Source organism: Engystomops pustulosus, chromosome 2 (genome assembly GCF_040894005.1).
Source record: "Engystomops pustulosus chromosome 2, aEngPut4.maternal, whole genome shotgun sequence".
Lineage (NCBI taxonomy): Eukaryota > Metazoa > Chordata > Amphibia > Anura > Leptodactylidae > Engystomops > Engystomops pustulosus.
The window spans coordinates 213300679-213321760 of NC_092412.1; the positions used below are offsets into that span (position 1 = coordinate 213300679).

A 21082-nucleotide genomic window follows, 5' to 3' on the forward strand; every position below is an offset into this window, starting at 1 on the left:
CCCCCCCCAAAAAAAATACATATATATATATAGAATCAAAATAGCACAACAAAAGCAGTGCTACTATATTTTCTGTAGAAACTTTCTTACTATGTTTTATAGATAGATACAGTAATCTGCAGGACGGATCATTATAGTAGATCCTTGGCAATTTCCATTACACAGTCCTTGCCAGTAAATACCATTTTTGTTGTTGAGTTTGGAAGCAAAGCAGGCGGCATACCACCATGCCCCACCATAGCTGGATGCACAATTGGCAACATAAATATCTTGGTCTTTGTCCTTTGATGTGAACTTCATGTTGTCATGTGTGGTTCCGGCCTGTATGGAGGACATGGCATCTCCAGCTGTACCCCTGTAACTGCCCAGTCTGATTCTGTAACCATTAGCCTCATCTTCCACGCTGAAGAGGTTGTAGTCCGCATATTTTTCTTCATTGTTATTATCAGTGATCACAAAGCGCACCTGATAGACTTTCTGCTTAGTGATGTGGTGCAGATATTCTAGGCCCAACCAGTAGTCCTTCTCCACATTCCCAAAGCCATATTTGTAAGTGGACCAGGACTCATCCCAGGTTATCTCTGAGTTGAAGCTATTCCTCTGTATGACAATCCAGCCACCACTCTCTGTAGTCATGTCACAGTACACAACCAGTGGGTGCACGCCTTTAGGGTGTATAATGTACACTCCGCTATCTTTGTACCGTGGGATCTCACTGCAGTCTTTTGGTAAATCTATGAACAAGCAAACAAAGATTAAATGTTTTCATTGCTACGGCTGGATAGTACTAAATAATTTGGGGGTCTCAAAGTTTGGAAGAAGGTTCTCTTCATCATAAACATCCTCTTCATGAACATCACAACACAACATCACAACATCTTCATTATGACATCACTGTGTTTCTTTGTGACATAACAATGCCCATTTTTACATCCCAATACTTTATTTTGAGCATCCGATGTATGGTGTGCTGCAGGAACAGCTTAGTGGTTTTAGCTCCCGTTTTATTCTCTTGCGCTGCAGGTCGGAGAGATTTAAAAAGACGTTTATACCGGCCGCTCTCGAGCTATCAAATAACTCAATTAGGGGTAAAATAGGAATGTTTTAAAAGTGCGCCTACTGGAAATAGGTATTATTTTGCTATTTTTATAATCTATTTACGTAACTATGTATTGCATAGTCGGTGAAATCTATTTATATCTATGTGTATTAGTGTTTTTATTCTGTTTTATGGTATATGTGTTCCTATGTGACCATGTTTTTATGTGAGTATATATGTGATGTCTTGTCAATTTGATGTACTGCGGAGGTGACACTTTAAGTTCCCGTTTGGGATAATAAAGTATTATTATTATTATACCCTTCATGAAGAACAATGACCTCTATGACATAACAATGCCCCATTGTGACATCATAATGCTCGTAAATGACATCACAATAAACATTCATAACATCATAATACCCATTATGTCATCAAAGTGCCCCTGTCTGACAGCATAATGGTTCATTGCTATATCATATCCATCCTGTGACATCACAGTGCCCCATAGTGACATCACAATGCGCCATTATAACATGATAATCACAATTCTCATAATGCCCATTGTAAAAATCAAATTATGTACTTAATTTTCACATTGCCCATTGTGACATCACAATGTCGTTCTCCCACATCATAATGCTATTCTATGACATAACGATGGACCAGTCCCTGCCCCAGTTTTCTGACTTTGCACATTACTTTTAGTGCAAACTGCTTGCACTTGTATTTAGGAAGTGTCACGGCTGCACTATAACTGACGCAACACAAAATTCTACACTGAAAGGTGCGTTCTGGTACAGAGTCGGACCATATGCCACATTTATCAACCAGTGTTAGACAGATTTGTGTCACACGCCCCATGTTAAAAGTGCACCAAAAAAAGTTGGTGCTCTCTGTTGGAGCAGTGCAGAGGGTGCCAAATTCAAGAAAAACACAATTCATGAATCTGGCGCACCTTGCACACTCCACAGGCAAACTGCATTGTTTTAGATTAATGTGGCAGTTGTCTGATTCTAACATCGTAATGCCCGGTTTGACATCACAATGCTTTACTATGACATCACACTTCCCCATTAGAATGTCCCTCTTTTACATCACAATGTCCCATTGTTAGAAATCGCATTATGGCATCACTATTCCCTTTAATGACATCACACTGTTCTCCTTTGACATCAAACATCTTTTGCCCCATTGTCCAAGCACATTGGCCCACATTTATCAAAAACAGTGCAGTCTGTGCAGGGTGCAGGGTGTGCTAGATTCATGAATTGTGGCACCTGTTCTTCATGAATCTGGTGCCTCCTGGAAGTGTGGCGCACGGTCTGACAAAGCATTAACAAATGTCTTTAGGTGCACATTTTTTCTCTTTAGTCGGACACAGTGCAGCCGGCAACACAAAACTGGCGCAGACACTTTATAAATGTGGCCCATTGCCTTTCTTTGAGAATACCTCTTTGAGACAATTCCCAATTGGGACATCACAATGCTCTTTTAGGACAGACCAATGCCCTCCTTTGACATCTGAATGCCCCATTGTGACATCCCAATGTTCCCTTATGACATCACATTGCCCTTTCATAACAACACAACACTTAATGGAGACATCAAACTGTTTCTTTATAACATCACAATGCCGCCTCATGCATTGCAATGTCCATTATAAGATCATTGTGACATGGCAATGATTCATTTTGATGTCACAATGCCCTCCTCTGACATCTTTATTGCCCCTGATCATTATGACTACACAGTGGCATCACAAAAACACAATACCCTATAATTACAGAACATGAAGGGCCAGAACACATAGGTCTTCCGTTATCTGCATCAGTTATTGTGAGCCAAAACCAGGAGTGGTAGAGCACCCAGAACAGGTCCAGGTCTTTCCATTATGTCACAGGAAAGACTTGCACCTGTTCTGTGCGTTCTGCCTCACAATAACTAATGTACATAACAATTCCTGTGGTTTCATGTAGTTTTACAGAATTAATACATCAAAGTACATCGAAGGAGAACTTACTTTCAAGCTTCTCTTCATCATCTCTTGCTTTTCGATGACCATGACGCGAGGAGACTGCACACACCAAGACGAGTATCCATAGGTAATGTAGTATCCCTAATGAAGAAAATCACAGACCTCGATCAAATCAATAATAAATATTAGTTTTCTACATTTTTATTTCATTTATAAAATGAAATAAATACTCAGAGATAGTAGAATGTTAGAGAATTGCCACTAGAGTGCACAACTATCAGATGAAGCTTTGCAGAGGGGCTACTGTAGGATAACTTATCCTTTTGGAGAAAGATCTGGCCCTCCCATTAATCCTTCTTTTTCAGCTTCCATTGGTGGCAGAACTATACAGTGTACGAGAGTTGATGGCGAAACGGATTGAGAACTTCAGAAATGTGCATACTAAACATACTGAAAATATATGCAAATGTTTCTGGTAGGGCACTATGGCATAAACCGTTTTTTTCACATTGTGATTGTTCCAGATCAACAGCCACAGAGATCTCAGGCCTTACTTACATAGTCTGGAGCCTCAGTCTTCCCGGGAGAAATTACAAGCATTATTGAACATTTCCATCATATGAAATATTTCCATCTTTAACTAACTTTAGCAAATCTGTTGGTGTAATCCAGGTCTGATCACTCACCCAACTCAGTATAATAATCTAATGGAGGACAACGGATCTGTGGACTATTCTAATAAAATGCAATGTATCCAACAGCAGAAATGAATTAACTCACCCATTGTTCTGCAGTCTCCTCACTCCTAAGCTCTACTGTCTGGTGTTATTCTTTGTACATCCCTTTGATCGCATATTATGCCACTCCGTGAAGTAGTCATGAGAGCAAAGTCCATGTGTGTTATCAAGACATTTTAGCATGGATAGCTTTAACTGCTTAATGTCTTTTACCAGGGATTTACACAGAAAACTTAGAAAATAACCCTAATAAGTTAATTTCAATAAAATATTGTGAAACATTTTTAAATCCTTCCACCATTATAGCTGTGGTAATAACCTGAAAAAAATGTAAAAACCTTCCTAACTCATTCCTAATACCCCTATTAGAGCACACCCTGAACCTTTTCTGTGTCCTTCCCCTGCAGTTTGGGGAACTTCTCCTGCAAAGTGCTCTGGTACAATGCGTGATGTGGCCTCGCTTCCAGAAGTGCTGGCATTCCCCCATTCCTGGTCTCCAAAAATAAAATGCTTAATTACTACCTGTTGTTATTCCATGAAAGTTCCTCTGTGGCCTGCACACACGTAAGTATTATACAGTGCCATCTGCATGATGTACTTGTCCAGTTTCTTGTCCCACATCCTCAATTTCCTCAGTGTGCTATAGGGTGGAAGCACCTGGTCTGACAAGTCAACCCCTCCCATGTACTTATTATAGTCCAGAATGGAGTCAGGTTTGGGGGTTTCTGTACTGGTACCTCATACAGGGGCAGGGATGCTGGTGTGCCCATGTATTGTTGTTTATACAATGACCTCTCTCCTGTCCTTGTAACACACAATACAGAGTCGCTGCTAAGTGCTCAGCTCTCATTCCTTCTATTTTTTTGCCCAAGCAGCAACTTAGGGAGACCTCTCTGATTTCTACTTACAGTGCCTTATGCCGCAGTATTTCTGGAAGCAAGGCACTTGAATAGTTTAGTGCTGGTGTAGAAATTGACCAGGTAGCGGTGGTAGCCCTTGTCCGGTAGTGGGTGCACCAAATCCCACACTATATTTACAGAAATACCCAGGAAGGGGGATATTCTGGTGGCTCTATTCTGGAGTCCTTCCCTTCATATACCCTGAACTTGTACTCTCATATACTCTCACACAACTTATACATCTTCAAACCATACTGTGCCCTCTTGTGGGACAGGTACTGGCGGAATTGCAGTCTCCCTTTAAATTATGCTAGGCACTTGTCTACAGACACATGTTTTGCGGGCCCCAATGCATGTGTATTGCACTTTCAGTACTGCCCCCTTCTGTACATGACCCCCTCACATGTGCTTGTGCCAATAACAAGGTTACTTCTGGTATATACAGCTACAGACACAGGAGAAATCCCCATCACCACATCTTATGTTCCTCATTGTCCCTACATCTTTGTTCCCTGGCAGTGTTATCCTGCTGCCGCCCCTAACAATCTCCCCAAATACTGAAAGGCTGCGCTCACACGTTTGTCTTGCATTTAAACAAAACCAGGTGCGTGTTACCCATCACATGTGTATTACTGGAAAATATATCAAACCAAGGCCCGTCCTAGTGCCATGTGTGAACACGCCCCAAGAAATGTCCCCCACAGCCCCCCAGTAAGCAATGTGCCTCACACAGCCCCCCCATAAGTAATGTGCCCCACACAGTCCCCCCAGTAAATAATGTGCCTCACACAGTCCCCCCAGTAAATAATGTGCCTCACACAGTCCCCCCAGTAAATAATGTGCCTCACACAGTCCCCCCGTAAATAATGTGCCTCACACAGTCCCCCCACTAAGTAATGTGCCTCACACAGCCCCCCAGTAAATAATGTGCCTCACACAGTCCCCCCAGTAAATAATGTGCCTCACACAGCCCCCCAGGAAATAATGTGCCTCACACAGTCCCCCCAGTAAATAATGTGCCTCACACAGTCCCCCCAGTAAATAATGTGCCTCACACAGTCCCCCCAGTAAATAATGTGCCTCACACAGTCCTCCAGTAAATAATGTGCCTCACACAGTCCTCCAGTAAATAATGTGCCTCACACAGCCCCCCAGTAAGTAATGTGCCTCACACAGTCCCCCCAGTAAATAATGTGCCTCACACAGTCCCCCCAGTAAATAATGTGCCTCACACAGTCCCCCCAGTAAGTAATGTGCCTCACACAGTCCCCCCAGTAAATAATGTGCCTCACACAGTCCCCCCAGTAAGTAATGTGCCTCACACAGCCCCCCAGTAATGTGCCCACACAGCCCCCCAATAAATAATGTGCCTCACAAAGCCCCCCAGTAAATAATGTGCCTCACACAGCTCCCCAGTAAGTAATGTGCCTCACACAGCCCCCCAGTAAATAATGTGCCTCACACACAGCCCCCCAGTAAATAATGTGCCTCACACAGCCCCCCAGTAACTAATGTGCCTCACACAGCCCCCCAGTAAATAATGTGCCTCACACAGCCCCCCAGTAAATAATGTGCCTCACACAGCCCCCCAGTAAATAATGTGCCTCACACAGCCCCCCAGTAAATAATGTGCCTCACACAGCCCCCCAGTAAATAATGTGCCTCACACAGCCCCCAGTAAATAATGTGCCTCACACAGCCCCCCAGTAAATAATGTTCCTCACATAGCCCCCAGTAAGTAATGTGCCTCACACAGCCCCCCAGTAAATAATGTGCCTCACACAGCCCCCCAGTAAATAATGTGCCTCACACAGCCCCCCAGGAAATAATGTGCCTCACACAGTCCCCCCAGTAAATAATGTGCCTCACACAGTCCCCCCAGTAAATAATGTGCCTCACACAGTCCCCCCAGTAAATAATGTGCCTTACACAGCCCCCCAGTAAATAATGTGCCTCACACACAGCCCCCCAGTAAATAATGTGCCTCACACAGTCCCCCCAGTAAATAATGTGCCTCACACAGCCCCCCAGGAAATAATGTGCCTCACACAGCCCCCCAGGAAATAATGTGCCTCACACAGTCCCCCAGTAAATAATGTGCCTCACACAGTGCCCCAGGAAATAATGTGCCCCACAATGTTCTCCCCCTTCCCTAGTCCCTGTCATGTTTCTCACCTCACAGATGCAGCTCTCTCTCTCTTTCTGTGCGCTGCTTTCCCCTGCAGGTCATGTGATCATGACATCATCACAGGTCTTTCAGCCTGTGGAACTCCCGGAGGTAAGGTCCTTGCAGGGGAAAGCAGCGCCTGCACTCGTTCTCATCACGATCTGAGGACACAGATCGTGATGAGAACGAGAGGGAAGGAATCTCCCGGGCAGCGGGGCAGATGATCTGCTGACCCGAGGAGATTCGGGGCACTGGCCAAAAGATCCGGGGCACGAGCCCCGGATCTTCTGACCTAGCGACGCCCCTGGTCCTGACCGTAAAATAAATTATCATAACAGGGATCATCTCTGGGTGGGGACTGTGTGTTATCGGTATAATGTAAAAACTTATGGATGGCTTCAAAGCGCATACTACTCAACGCCATGCGAAACATCAGGGTGTGGTACAGAATGTCTGTGTTCCAGTAGTCTTTGATTGATGGCTTCTTTATAAGCCTCATAAGAAGTATTATGCCCCAAAACGTCTTCATCTCTGCTGCAATGACAGGGGTCCACCTGTAGGATTGTGCATAAAAAGAGGTGGGGTTTTGGGCAATATGTTGTGCAGAATAGAGATTAGTCTGGAATATCATTAAATTTATTAGCTCCTCATCAAATAAAACTTGAAAAAAGTCCACTGCTCTGAGCCCTGCCCTGTCAAACTGTATTCCAGGTTGGCCCATTAGGTCTGGGACCCTAGGAGTATAGTTATCTAGGATTATCCATGTGAGGTCAGTAGATGTCCCAGGCACTTCTCCCACACAAATCTTAGGGCACCATCATAAAGGTTTTTTTGCAACACCCTGCCAATGCAGTATTACGAAATCAAAACCTCCCTCCATTCAATAGTTTTTCTCTCAGCATGATCACCTTGGGAAGACCTCCGGTGTCTGGAAATGGTAATGCCTGTATAATTCTTGTAACAAATAAGATGCCTTGTTATTATTACATTGCAAATAGATTGCTGGTTGGATAATTTGTTTGCCACCTCACAAGGGGAGTTTATAAAACCTCTGGGGGCTGGAAAGTTCCATGTTCATAGAAGCACATGTGTCTGCGGCATGCTGCCCTGACACCCCTGGCCTGCATGGAGACCAGGTCCAAGCAGACATCCACCTTCTTTATCATCTTGTTGCTGAAGCAGCCATCTATCCATCTCCAGCTTGAAGATACCAATACCAGGTTGTGAGCAGCTTCTGTGGAACACCATCCAACCAGCCATCTCGACCTGGTTTATTGTTAATGTTGTTTTGGCTGTTGCTGTGTCCCTGTATACGAACTGAACTAACTTTAAGTTGAATGATTGCCATCCTCCGAATGATCTCTGTGTACGGCTGATAACACCAAGGGTGCCCCCTATACAGAGAAATATCCTACATATTCATCCTCTCTCTCCTTTCTTGTGCTTCCACCGGTCGGATACCTGCCAGACTGTGGACGAGGCCTCTTCCCCTAGTACCCAGCACCGTGAATGCAGACGAATGCTTAGCTGCACTCCATCAGCCACTCAGGTACCTAAGGAATTCATTTGCCCCCAGGCCAGAAAAGGCTAGGCCCCGGTGGGTGATGTTGCACTTTCAGGTCACTGGAAGATAAGGGGGAGGAGAAAAAATGGGCCATCATCCCCACTAGCAGCCTCTGTAGTGTACCTAACTATACAAACTATATCAAGCACCTAATAGTTGGCACACAAAAAAAATTATGTAAACTGCACCAAACTATATGGATCATCTAATAGATGACAAACAGAAAACATTATATGAAGTGCACCAAACTATACCAAGCACCTAAAAGAACCAAATAGATGGCACACTGAAAAAAATATATGAAGTGCATGAAACTATACGGAGCACCTAATAGGTAGCACACAGAAAAAAAAAATGAAGTGCCCATATACAGAGCACCTGTTAGGATCAGTGGATCCTCTGGACCACCGCGGGAGATGTAACTAGCCAACACCCGGAACCGGAGCCTAGCGGCACCTGGTTTTCACCAGAGCCCGCCGCAAAGCGGGTTGGACTTGCTGCGGCAGGATACCACTAGGTCGTTCCCAGGTGTGACTAGCCCACGGTGGCAGCCGAGGTCGAGGTACCTTAGCGGATGACAAACTCGTAGTCGGGTCCAGGCACAGGGTCAGGGCAGGCGGCAGAGATGCAACGTCAGGTTCAAGTCCGGGGTCAGCAACAGGAGGTCCAGGCAGGTGGGAATGGGAACACAGGCACACAGCAACAGGGAGGAACACAGGTAACACGGCAACACAGGACTCAGGAACGGGAACACACAGGAATACACTGGAACGCAGGAATACAGGAATACGCAGGAATACAGGAATACGCAGGAACACAGCAATACTCGCTAGGAAGCTTTCTCTAAGGCTAAGAGGCACAAAGATCCGGCAGGGAATGATGGGAAACAAAGCGTTATATACAAAACAGGAAATGACCAATACTAATCACCTGTGCACTGGCCCTTTAAATCTTGAGACAGTGCCGCGCGCGCGCCCTAGGGAGCGGGGCCGTGCGCGAGACCTAGTCCGGACGGGAGCGGGAGCCAGGAGAGGTGAGTGCACCAGAGCGGGACCAGGGCAGCGGAGGGAGGCACGGGTGCACCCGCGATCCGCGATATGGATCGCGGGGGTGCCCGCAACGGAGGCACAGGTGCACCCGCGATCCGTGGTATGGATCGTGGGGGTGCCCGTGACAGCACCTAATAGATGGCACACAGAAAAGATTATATGAAGTGCACCTAACTATATGAAACACCTAATAAATGGAAGACAGAAAACATTATATGAAGTGCACCAAACTATACCAAGCACCTAAAAGAACCAAATAGATGGCACACTGAAAAAAATATATGAAGTGCATGAAACTATACTGAGCACCTAATAGGTAGCACACAGAAAAAAAAATATGAAGTGCCCCTATAAAGAGCACCTAATAGATGGCACACACAAAAATTATATAAACTGCACCTAACTATAGGGAGAAACTAATAAATGTCACACAGGAAAAATGATATGAAGTGCACCTAACTATATGAAACACCTAATAGATGGAAGACAAAAAAAGATTATATAAAGTGCACCTAACTATAGAGAACACCTAATAGATGGAACACACTGAAAAGTACACTGAAAAGTGTGTTTGGGTTCAAAAGAGACGGGCAGGAGATGGAAGTAATGGATGACAATGAAGTACATGGAGAGTCGACATGGTGATATCCAATGTGAGCAGTGTGCACGTGTCATACAGAAAACAGAGCTGAACGGCATTCGCCGATCTCTGTGAAGAGCTCAGAATATGTTTTCTGGGCAACTAAGTGTTCAATGTGATCTTTGACACTAATATTATACTCATGATTCACTAAACATAACTGTAGATATTTGTGGTTGGAGAGATACAAACTGTACTATATATTTGTACTATGTATTTGTATTCTTGACAAAAGTTGCGATTCATTACCCACAGTACTACATATTCATGTTTTGCTCAAGGTTTGTCATGCCAGCCCCGATATGTAAGAAGACAGAAAACAATAAGTTTTGATACATAAGTTCATACATTTATTGTTAAAAATACAGATCACAAACAGATGTGTATTTTGCAATTCCTTATAGACTTAGTTCATCACTTGCGGATGGAGAAGAGGGTACAGATACCTGTACAAGGAGTTCAGTTTCATATTTTGGGGCCTACAGCTTGCACCCCTGAAACACAGCTGATAGACTTTTCCCTCAAGACACTACTGCAGGGGAAATGTTATGTGACATGCCTGCAACTTGAAATTGAATTATACAATAGGTTATCAATTGAAGATTAGAGCCACCAATCAGCTGTCATCATAAGTCAATGTAAAGAAAAAGGAACAGAAATGAGAAAGCTCCTGCATATTGTGGTTTGACAGTAAATAATATACTTTACAGATTTGCATTTACATTTTATGGGTGCTTTGGCGCAGCCGAATACATTAAGTAGCTCGGGCCTCGTGATGTATCCGGTGGGGCCCTGTAGCACTTATTTCTATTTTTTAGGCCCTGTCCACTGAGGTGGAGCAGAACCCTTGATAAATATCCCCCTATGAATCTAAATACAGAGTTTTTGGAAACATTTACTAAACGCAGTAATCTGCAGGACGGATCATTATGGTGGATCCTTTACAGTTACCAGGACACAGTCCAGTCCACTGAATGGCATTTTTGTTGTTGAGCTTAGATGCAAAGCAGGCGGCATACCACCATGCCCCACCATAGCTACTTGCACAGTTACCAGTGTAGATATCTTGGTCTTTGTCCTTTGATGTGAACTTCATGTTGTCATGTGTGGTTCCGGCCTGTATGGAGGACATGGAATCTCCAGCTGTACCCCTGTAACTGCCCAGTCTGATTCTGTAACCATTAGCCTCATCTTCCACGCTGAAGAGGTTGTAGTCCGCATATTTTTCTTCATTGTTATTATCAGTGATCACAAAGCGCACCTGATAGACTTTCTGCTTAGTGATGTGGTGCAGATATTCTAGGCCCAACCAGTAGTCCTTCTCCACATTCCCAAAGCCATATTTGTAAGTGGACCAGGATTCATCCCAGGTTATCTCTGAGTTGAAGCTATTCCTCTGTATGACAATCCAGCCACCACTCTCTGTAGTCATGTCACAGTACACAATCAGTGGGTGCAAGCCTTTAGGGTGGATTGCATAGATTCCACTGTCATGATAATGTGGGATTTCACTGCAGTCTTTTGGTAACTCTAGAAAGACATTGGTTAAAATCAAATTATTATTGTTAGCAGGACTGTGAAAATAAACTTTTAATCCAGATTTGCATCTTGGAGAGGTTTTCCAACCCCAGCAACCACTAACATTTCCTCCCCTCTGCTCAGATTCCTGTCATATCCAACCTGAATCCTGCTGCAGCTCTTACTCATAGCAAAAGGGAGGGACTAAGGGGCAGCTTAGTGAGAAAAGCTCCTCAAGCGGAAAGATCTTCTTCCCCAAACTACTTGAAGGAGCTGCAGATCTGGATTATAATTCCCTTTTCACCAAGGTATGGTTACACAGATCTCCAGGGCCTATACACTTTGGTAGTTTTTCAGTTTTAGTTTAATTAGCCCTTTACCAATGACTGTGATTATAGTACAGTGCGGCTTTAAGAATGTATGAAGAGTGTTTACAGGCTAAGCCCTCTCCTTACAGGGTGGGTGTCTACTGTAATTTACAGCAGACAACCACTGCTTAACCTTTTAAGTAGCATGGTCAACACAGATCGTTCTATGACAGCAATTGGAGACGTTCAATACAGATGGACTTGGCAATCTACAGCAATAAATCAGCACGGCAGAAGATTGTCTGAGCGAACACCCCCCCCCATGATTTATGAGGAACACCCTATGAGGGCCAAAAAATTAAGAACATTTTTTGTCAAAGAGCAACTTTGATATTATTTTTTTCAAAAATCAATAGCTCTTGCCATGGAGAACAACTTTGCCTATTATCCTGATTATCTATATAAACAGTTTTTTGCTATCCTAAACAGTATAGCCTATTCCTGCAATCTCCCCGGGATGCGTTGATTTTCAAGCTGAAGCCATCCTTCGTTTACACAGAGCATACAGATATGGTTTCACAGAAGGGAGAGGCTGCTGCTCCCTGCTCACACAGGAGGGAGGTGGTCAAGTTCCATGTATCTAGCTAGCAGGAGTGCTGAGTGTGTGCAGGTCTGTGGATGCAAAAGTCTACCAAACACAATAGTGAGGTTCTCAAACTCCCCTGTTCCCTATCAGTCCCACAATCTCAGTCTGTGATTCTGCAGAAGTTTCTCTCTCTGCACCTCAAGCTATGTCACAAAATCCACTATAGCAAACCTCCACCTCTTTCTGCTCAGAACACTTTCTACACAGTAGGGAAGCTGAAACACTAATGCTCACATAGCAGAGACAGTACACTTCATGTAACCATTTCACTGCTGGCTTCTACTATCTATTCCATGCTCCTCCATGTAGTGAACACTTCCAGACTAGTCACTGTATAGATTCTGTATGTACACTATGCAGTGCTCAGTAGATAGTTAGATATTATTGAGTCCCAGAAAGTGATCAACTTTTTAGAGATCCCAAGTATCATTGAAATTGCAAGCTTGTCCAGCAATAAAAGACACCTTGAACATCTTAGTAGATAATGACCGTATCCAGTACTTTGCATGGAATTGTTAAGCTAAAACCCAACAATTTTACATTTATGATCTGAAAAGGCTAATAATATCCAAAACTATATGTTGTGAAAAATCCCCTTAAGTCCATTGGCCAGTACCTATGTTGCCATACGGGTAGTCAAATTCAGTTCTTTTTTATTAAAAATTGATAGTGCTTCCACAAAATGTATACAATGTGAATACTGATACCTTTTTCCTGCACATGGTTGTTTTTGCCACCTACAAGCAAAGAAAAATAATTCTGTATCACTAATAAATTAATATACACCGGAAATTAAAATCAACACACAAAATTTCCTATGTCTTATTTGAATATATCCTAACATGTAAATGTATTATTTTCATGTTTTTTCATATATTGTTTATATCCTGTAGCACAAAATTAAAGAACACATACAAGTATTATTAGTGTTAACCTGGAACCTGGTGCTAATTTCCATAATTATTTGTCAAACTCTATTTTACTGGCAGCCTAACTTTCCAGTTTTCAATGACTTTGCAAAAATGTTGTGTTGAAAGTGACTAAAACCCTTCAGCAACAGCTTGCGCAGATGAAGGGCAAAGGGGTGACCCTATTAGCCACAGTAAGTGTTGGTCGTTCCAAGTCTGTGAGTTCTAGACTATTGCATCTTTTCAACATTTCAAACTGTCCCTCATGAAGGCTGGTTGACCCTCAAAAGACAAATGCAAGAGAGGACAGGATAATGCGGAAAATCTCCATAATAATCATTTCAAAACTGTAGCTGTACTTTCTTGCCAGTTCAGCACTGAATAGAGTAAGGGTCTGTCTTGTCATACATCATATAGTTTAAAAGCATTAGGAATGAAGCCCATTCTGCTGTGACCAAACCTCCCATTAATAGAAAAAATCTAAAGGATGGGGGCATGTTATATGTTAAAGTGGTTCTCAGTTCATTTCAGTGATGAAAGCAAGTTTAATTCATTTGGATCTGATGGGAAACATTGGGGCACATTTACTAAGGGTCCGCAGACCGTGATTCTCTCGGGTTTCCTGACTATTTCTTTTCTGCGCTGAATCGCACAGGGGATTGTGGCGCACGGGATCGGATTGTGGTGCATCGGTGCATGCTTGTATGCGACACAAATCGGTGCAGCTCCGAATCCTCATCGGACATTCCGGATTGGCGGGCGCAACGGGACGGGTAAGTAAATGTCCCGCATTATGTTCTTCATCAAACTGGGGAAAGACTGAACCTAAATTGTGTAAAGAAGTCAGTGCAAGGTGGTAGAGGAAGTGTCATGGTTTGGGGGATGTTTTCCGTAGCAGCAGTTGGACCACTCATACAGCTACATGTCAGAGTGAATGCCAGTGTGTATAAGAACCTTCTTCAAGAACACATGGTTCTTTTCTTGCATTCTTCACTCAGTCAGCCAGCAATTTTCATGTAGGATTATGCCCCCTGTCATATTGCAAAAAAGTAGTTTCTTGACACAGAAAAAATGTAAATCTGAAAAGACTGGAAGTCAAGTGAACCAAAATCCCAGCAGAGCCATGCGAGAGACTAGTGATGTCCTATGGCTGCAGATGTGCTGAAGTCATTCAAAGCAAAGGCCTCTACACTCCCTACTGATTGGTGAGTGTTACCTTCATAACATTTAGTTATAATCTTTCTCTGTGCTACATTCATTGTTCTTCTCTAATTATGATCATCATCATTTTTGCAAAATAAAGGTTTTGTGTTGATATCATTGTAATTTTGTAAAACATTGTTCTAGTGGAATAATGTAATCCTTACAAATCCCCCCAAATCAAATGTTGATCAATGGAGATTACATGATTTCTTTAAAAATCAAGTGATCATACATTGTTCTCTAATTGTATCTCCGGATTATATTATCTTAATAAAAATATTGTGTAACAATATTGTCTACTAAAAAATTTTTGTATAATAACATTTATTTACTGTAATACCAATACCAATGCCTAGTTTTATCCTCAAAGAAAAAAATATATAATGCAAACCATTCTCAAACACATCTCCCCGTTTTAGATTCCTGCGATGACGAGTTGCTGCAGAGCTCACAAGGGCCAAAATGCAGAGACAGTAGAAATAATCTAAATTTAGAGAAATATGTACAGTTCAGTGTCTGTAAGAAAGCATATAAAGAACAAATCGAGAAGCTATTGCTTGTATCTTTTCTTCTAAAAATACAAGAGGGTAGTATAGTCACACTGGCTGGTAATAGTCATAGTACTATATGCAGATATTGTCAGAGGTTTATGAGCTAGTGTACAGCTGCTAACAGTATATTATTGGTCTTCTGCAGTAATAAGTATATACAATATAGTTTGTGATTGGCGTCTCCCCTTCACTCACCCATCTTGTCTTCCAGCTTCTTTCATACTAGCAAAACATTAAGATCCTTCCAATATCTTCTCTACCTTATCAGCTAAAGGAAAATCCCGTTGCCTAAGGAATTAAAAGGTACAAAGTCCTCACATGTTTTGAAAGAATAATCGAATTACATAGTTAACTCTTTCAGGAATCAGTTTTTATGAAGAACTATGATCTCCGCGATACCCCAAAGTAAAAGTTCACCCAAAGCCCCCAATTCCATCTGGGAGTTTTTAATTACAAATATGCCTCAGGTTACTGATGTCCTCTAGGTACAAATTCAGGACGACCTGTAACTTCCCTCAGGGCTGTATTGCTATAGGTCTGAGGCTCCTTTTACCAATGAAATCACTAAATTTTATTGTTGTGCAACTAATTTGTGCAGGTGCTAGATCTTCCGACCCCAACTTATAACACATTGATGGTCTTTTCTGAAGAAAGGCCATGAACTAGGCGACTAGGCCCGCGGTGGCATCCAAGGTAGGGACACGGGGACCACAGGAAGGCAGGATCACGGGAAGGCAGGACCTCGGGAAGGCAGGACCTCTGATGGCTGGCAGGACCTCGGATGGCTGGCAGGACCTCGGATGGCTGGCAGGACCTCGGAAGGCTACTGGATTACCAGTCTGCCACAGGATACCAGGATCGCCACAGGATAACAGGACCGCTACAGGATAACAGTACCGCCACAGGATAACAGGATCGCACAGGATAACAGGATCGCCACAGGATACCAGGACACAGGAACACGGGAACACCAGGGAACACCACAGAACACGGGAACAACACGGAACACGGGAATCACAGAATCCACGGAGGCGTCTGGAAACGCTCGGGAACAAGGAGGGCTTTCTCTTCAGTAACAGGACATGAAGATCCAGCAGGGGAGTTGCTAGGCTATATAGCAGAGCCTTGATGCCAGCACCAATAAGGAGAATGCTGGCCCTTTAAATTCCTGAAAAAGCTAGTTGTAACATAGTATTAACTATACCTAAAAGCAACCTCCCAATACACTTGAACCAACTGAGAGGGCTTTAGCCATGGCAGCCGCAAGGGAAAATCAGGACAGAGGGCATCTGTAAATAAAGCACATTTGGCAGGTATGTTTCACCTGTCCATGGCTGTGCATCAGATGTGATTTCATCAACTGCCGCTGAAGCAGGTATATAGCATGTGCTGACTTTATCTATATAGCAAGAAATAAGGAGGGAGAGTCTGATGCCCCTTGAGTGTCTGTAGGATGAGTACCTGAGTAATGGATGGGGAAGCCCGTGGTGGTAGACAGCCATATCCAGGGATCAGACGGAGGCAACGTTGTGCAAATCAACTTATAGTTCTCTATTGAACAGCAGGCAGCGGCCCAAAAATGGTTAACAGCAGGTTTCGGTTGCTAGGGTGCTCATGGAGAGTTGGCCTACAGGAATAGAGCATGCAGCCTGATAGTAGATACAGGCTTGGATAGTTCAGGTGGAGCTGTGTCCAAGTTGTGGAAGCTGCAGCTCTAGGCTAGAGTCTCCAGACTTGCCCTAAGTGTTAGGCAGAAGGCCTAAGGCACTGGTAGTTCCAGGGATTGACATCTGGGGCAGCACTGGCATTGCTGCTCACTCTGTCTCTGACTTACTTCAAGATGGAGTCTCTCACTCCATGTGCTCTCACCCAGCAGGGGTTTTTATACTTCCATTGGTCAGGTGGTAGCACCTCTCCAATCACACTTCAGCTAACATAGCAGACAGATTATTGGCTAATTACACACACCAGTTAATTGTTGCCTTTCCAGGCAGATTCTATAGCTGCAATTACACAATGTCTAGGTTCCAAAACCATCCAAGAGAGGTGATTAATCTCCATAACAACTCCTGACCTACACATGCGTTCTGCACATGTGCAGAACCCTGGCTTCGCTGACGAGTGCACGCAGCTCCTTGTAGCTGCGCATGGAAGATATCTGGGAATGAGGATCAAAGAGGCTACTGGGGCGTGGAGTAGCTGCACCATGTAGTCTTAGCTCCATCTACCCCACTCCCACAATCTTTGGCGTGCAGCTTCGGAGGACTGATCGCGCAGGCGCGGGCCTGCTGTTCTGAGCATGTGCAGACGGCAGGTTTGTCGGACAAGGGCGCACAGCTACGCCCCAGTAGCCGCATAACAAAATTAAAAGGGATATCCTCAAGTCCTATTGATCCACCTACCACCCGATCTACCTTTATAGGTAGATTCGTGGTGGTAGGTTCCCTTTAAGGGATCTTAAAGGGTTAAATGCCCTTTAATAGTAATGTCATTATGATGTCGTCTTAGTTCATAGTTCGTAGTCTTAGAAGAAACCACCTTAATACATGACTTGGCAAAATTAGCACAAAATTAATTTTCTTCTTTTTTAATTGAGTATTTTTATCCATAAACAAGAAAGAAAAGATTGGACGTAAAATACATTTAAAAAATATGTTTTTGTATACCCCACGGGACAGGTAAGTAAATGTGCCTCTATAGATGTGAAGTAGATCCATCTAGTTCTCTATATGTTTGTGATTGGGATTTTTCTTTCATCTAATATCCCATAGTTCTGCAGTATCCAGGCCAAATTGTGAGTAATCATTGTGGGTTAGTTGACCCCATTGTGACAACACAATGCCAAATATGACTTTCCAGTACCCCATCACAATGTGCCATTACAAAATCACAATTCCTTATTGTTATTTTCCAAACCCTTCTACGACATCACAATGCCAATTATGACATCACTTTACTGATATTGCAAAATGGCATTTTGACATAAAAACACCCCTTTGTGGCATTATAATTCCCTCCTATGACAAGTTAATTCCCCATGGTGACATCACAACACCAACTGTGACTTTACAATGTGATCCTAATGCTCTTTTATGATATCCCAACGTCCCATTTTGACATTGCAATGGTAGCTATGGCATCACAATGACCCTTTATGACAACACAGTGAATCGCTATACAGTAATATCAGTCTAAGAATATGTCTATCCTCAGGATTTATTTCCAGTCAGGGTTTCACTAGAGTACTTGAGCTCTACCCCATAATGACAAATTATCAGCCTCAAAGACCCAGCAGAAGACAATTATATAAGGAAGTTAATGAAGCAATCACTTGACACTATGGTCTATTTCTTATATGTTGATTCCTAAATATTATAGATTATTAGATCTTGTTGTTGATACATTCTACATGGGGTTTTGTGGATGGAGGACGCAGGATGTTTCAAGATTGTTTTGCATTTACACAACAGTTATGTTTAATGTGTTAGATCCATACAGAAGAAGTAATCATAGAAGTAATCACATTGATATCTATTGTGAGAAAGTGAGAGGTGTCGCGTGGGAGAACCAAACAGATAAAAAGTACATGGTAAAAACCCTGGATATGTCTGCAATAACCCAAGGGTTAATGCAGACATATAGTAAGCAGGAATAGTCTGTTTGGTCTATGTTGGCCTCGCTAGCATAGACACCTTTGTAATGTCCGTACTGGGCCTGCTTATTATGGAGAAGGGGTAGGCTGGTAGTGGGACTCCTACTCCACCCGGGCTTCGGTCCTGGGTTTCTGCATAGCCCACAAGTGCGGGTCACAGACCTCGTTAGAGCCTGATTTAGTCTGCAGGCCAGAAGCAGAAAGAGAGGCTCTACCTGGAGAGCTGAAGGCTGGACCGTGTTCACACAGCAAAGGTAACTGAGTGCCTCCTGATATTCTGCTGGCCAAGGGCGTGTGCCAGGCAGCTTGGTACATGTATAGTTAGATGCTGTTATTGTATTAGGCAGTGCCCAGCTTGGCAGGGTTTATTTTGTATTTTGTATGTGCCTAAGCCAAGGCTTAATTTATGTTTTGACAAAGAAGTGTGAATAAACACTTGATATTTGGACTTTAACTCTGCATGTGTCCCTGCTTCCTGCACTGCTACAAAGCATCTACCGGAGCAATTCCCCACACTATCTAATATATAAATCTGGATGTATGTGTGTCTGTCCGCTAAAGGAATCTGTACCGTTGCACCAAATTTGGCACCGTTGTTGCCTGTGACTCAGGGAACATTTTGGACTAGGTTTTGAGCCAAAATTTTTACCCTGCTCTTTCCATAACCCACTATTTAAATACCATATATAGAAGCCACTCTCTGCTGCTGTTGCTGCTGCTGTGGCAGTTGAAAGCTGAGCCGTGATTGGTTGCTGTTCTGCCACAGGTCATTAATGAGCTATGAGCTTTGATTGGCTAAAACAGGCAATGAGTAGAAGACAACTTATGCGTGAGGTAAGATGTATGGGGATACAGAGAAAGGGGGAGATTTATCAGAAATGTCAGAGGTAAAAATGTTCCAGTTGCCCGCGACAGACAGACAGAAGGTCAGAGAAAATCTGAGACAGTCTATAGATACATATAAAATATTTTTTGTTAACCCATTCTATTTTGTTGTAGCTAAGAGCAGTTATTTACTATTCCCGGCAATGCCTGGAGCTACAGCTAGTCATAAATAAATCTTAGGTCAGACATAACATGATTATTACAGGTTGTGATATCTTTTCTGCTGTTTTCCTAATGAGTACATTATATCTAATCTTAAATCATAACCACTTTGTTATCACAAAGCTCGTTTATATTTTCTCATAAAATTGCAACATCAAATAGTTTTCTTCCCTAAAGTTTCCTTATTTACTGTCAATTTGTTATGTTTTGATGGTGGAACAAGTTGCACCGAACCTCCAGTAGACAAGCTACATTACAGGGAACTTGTCATCAGGAGCCCTTTTTCTGGCTCCCCCGTTTCCCCAATAGTGTACACATTGCCAAAGAGTTTTTATATTAACACTGTCTTTTTCTGAAAAAAAGATCAAAGTTTCACCTTTGTGTATGCAGAGCTGTGTCCTTAGTCCCATGGGAGTGGCCAGTGAGGAGTGGCCCCCACCCACCCTCGGAAAAACTGTTCCGTCTTACGAAGATTTCAAACAAAAAACCTCCCATGCCCCCAATATTTCCTCTCCCTCTGTTGCTTGACACCTCAGGACATCAGACATGTCTACCCCACTCCTAACTGGCCACTCCCAATGGACTAGGGACACAGCACTGCATATAGAAAGGTAAACTATCATCTAACTTATCTTTTTTTCGGAAAAAAAATTTGGCAAAGTGTACACTGTTCTCAATGGGGACATGGAGGAGCCAGAAAAAGGGCTCCTGATGACACGTTCCCTTTCACTTTCACAAAACTCTTTGGGTGCAATTCCCAACACAACCACTGGGCTGCCACAAAGCATAGGAGCATAGGGAATCGTGTTGCGACATAGTACAGTAACGAGAAACAGAGAGTGCACCCTCTATGTTCTCATCTGGTTGTAGACCTCTGCTGTAAGGACACGTCTGACTGATTCCCGATCCTACAATGGAGGGTTAGGTCGTATGTGACTTTGTTCTAATAAAGTGTGATATGTTGTCCATTTCCACCCGTACCCCCTGGAAGCAGCAGGAGGAGCATCGGAAACATTCAATGATTGGCGTTTCCTCAGTGATGTAACTATGTCATAAATGTACATTGATATCACTGGTAAACTCCCTGGGTATGCGCTCAGCATAAACCAGGCACGGATGCAACACAGTTGCATCTGTTCTACATAGGCTACTATGGCCTCCGATGAGTGTTTATGT

General features: G+C 43.2%; 1 protein-coding gene across 4 annotated transcripts in view; it reads right to left on the reverse strand.

Moving 5' to 3' along the window:
- Window positions 1-7: 7 nt before the first annotated feature.
- LOC140119233 (fibrinogen-like protein 1-like protein) overlaps window positions 8-21082 on the reverse strand; it is a 29421-nt gene continuing 8346 nt past the window's right edge. The window contains exons 1-6 of one of the 4 annotated variants that reach the window (XM_072138060.1): window positions 19541-19593; window positions 15403-15495; window positions 15048-15140; window positions 13253-13282; window positions 3063-3158; window positions 9-734 (exon numbers count right to left, since the gene is read on the reverse strand). In XM_072138060.1, coding sequence (XP_071994161.1) covers window positions 97-734; window positions 3063-3158; window positions 13253-13282; window positions 15048-15140; window positions 15403-15406 — 861 coding nt within the window. In that variant the 5' untranslated portion in view covers window positions 15407-15495; window positions 19541-19593 and the 3' untranslated portion in view covers window positions 9-96. Of the gene's footprint in view, window positions 735-3062; window positions 3159-10400; window positions 11604-13252; window positions 13283-15047; window positions 15141-15402; window positions 15496-19540; window positions 19594-21082 lie in introns of those variants that run through there. The other 3 variants (XM_072138059.1, XM_072138062.1, XM_072138063.1) reach the window with 3 other exon arrangements.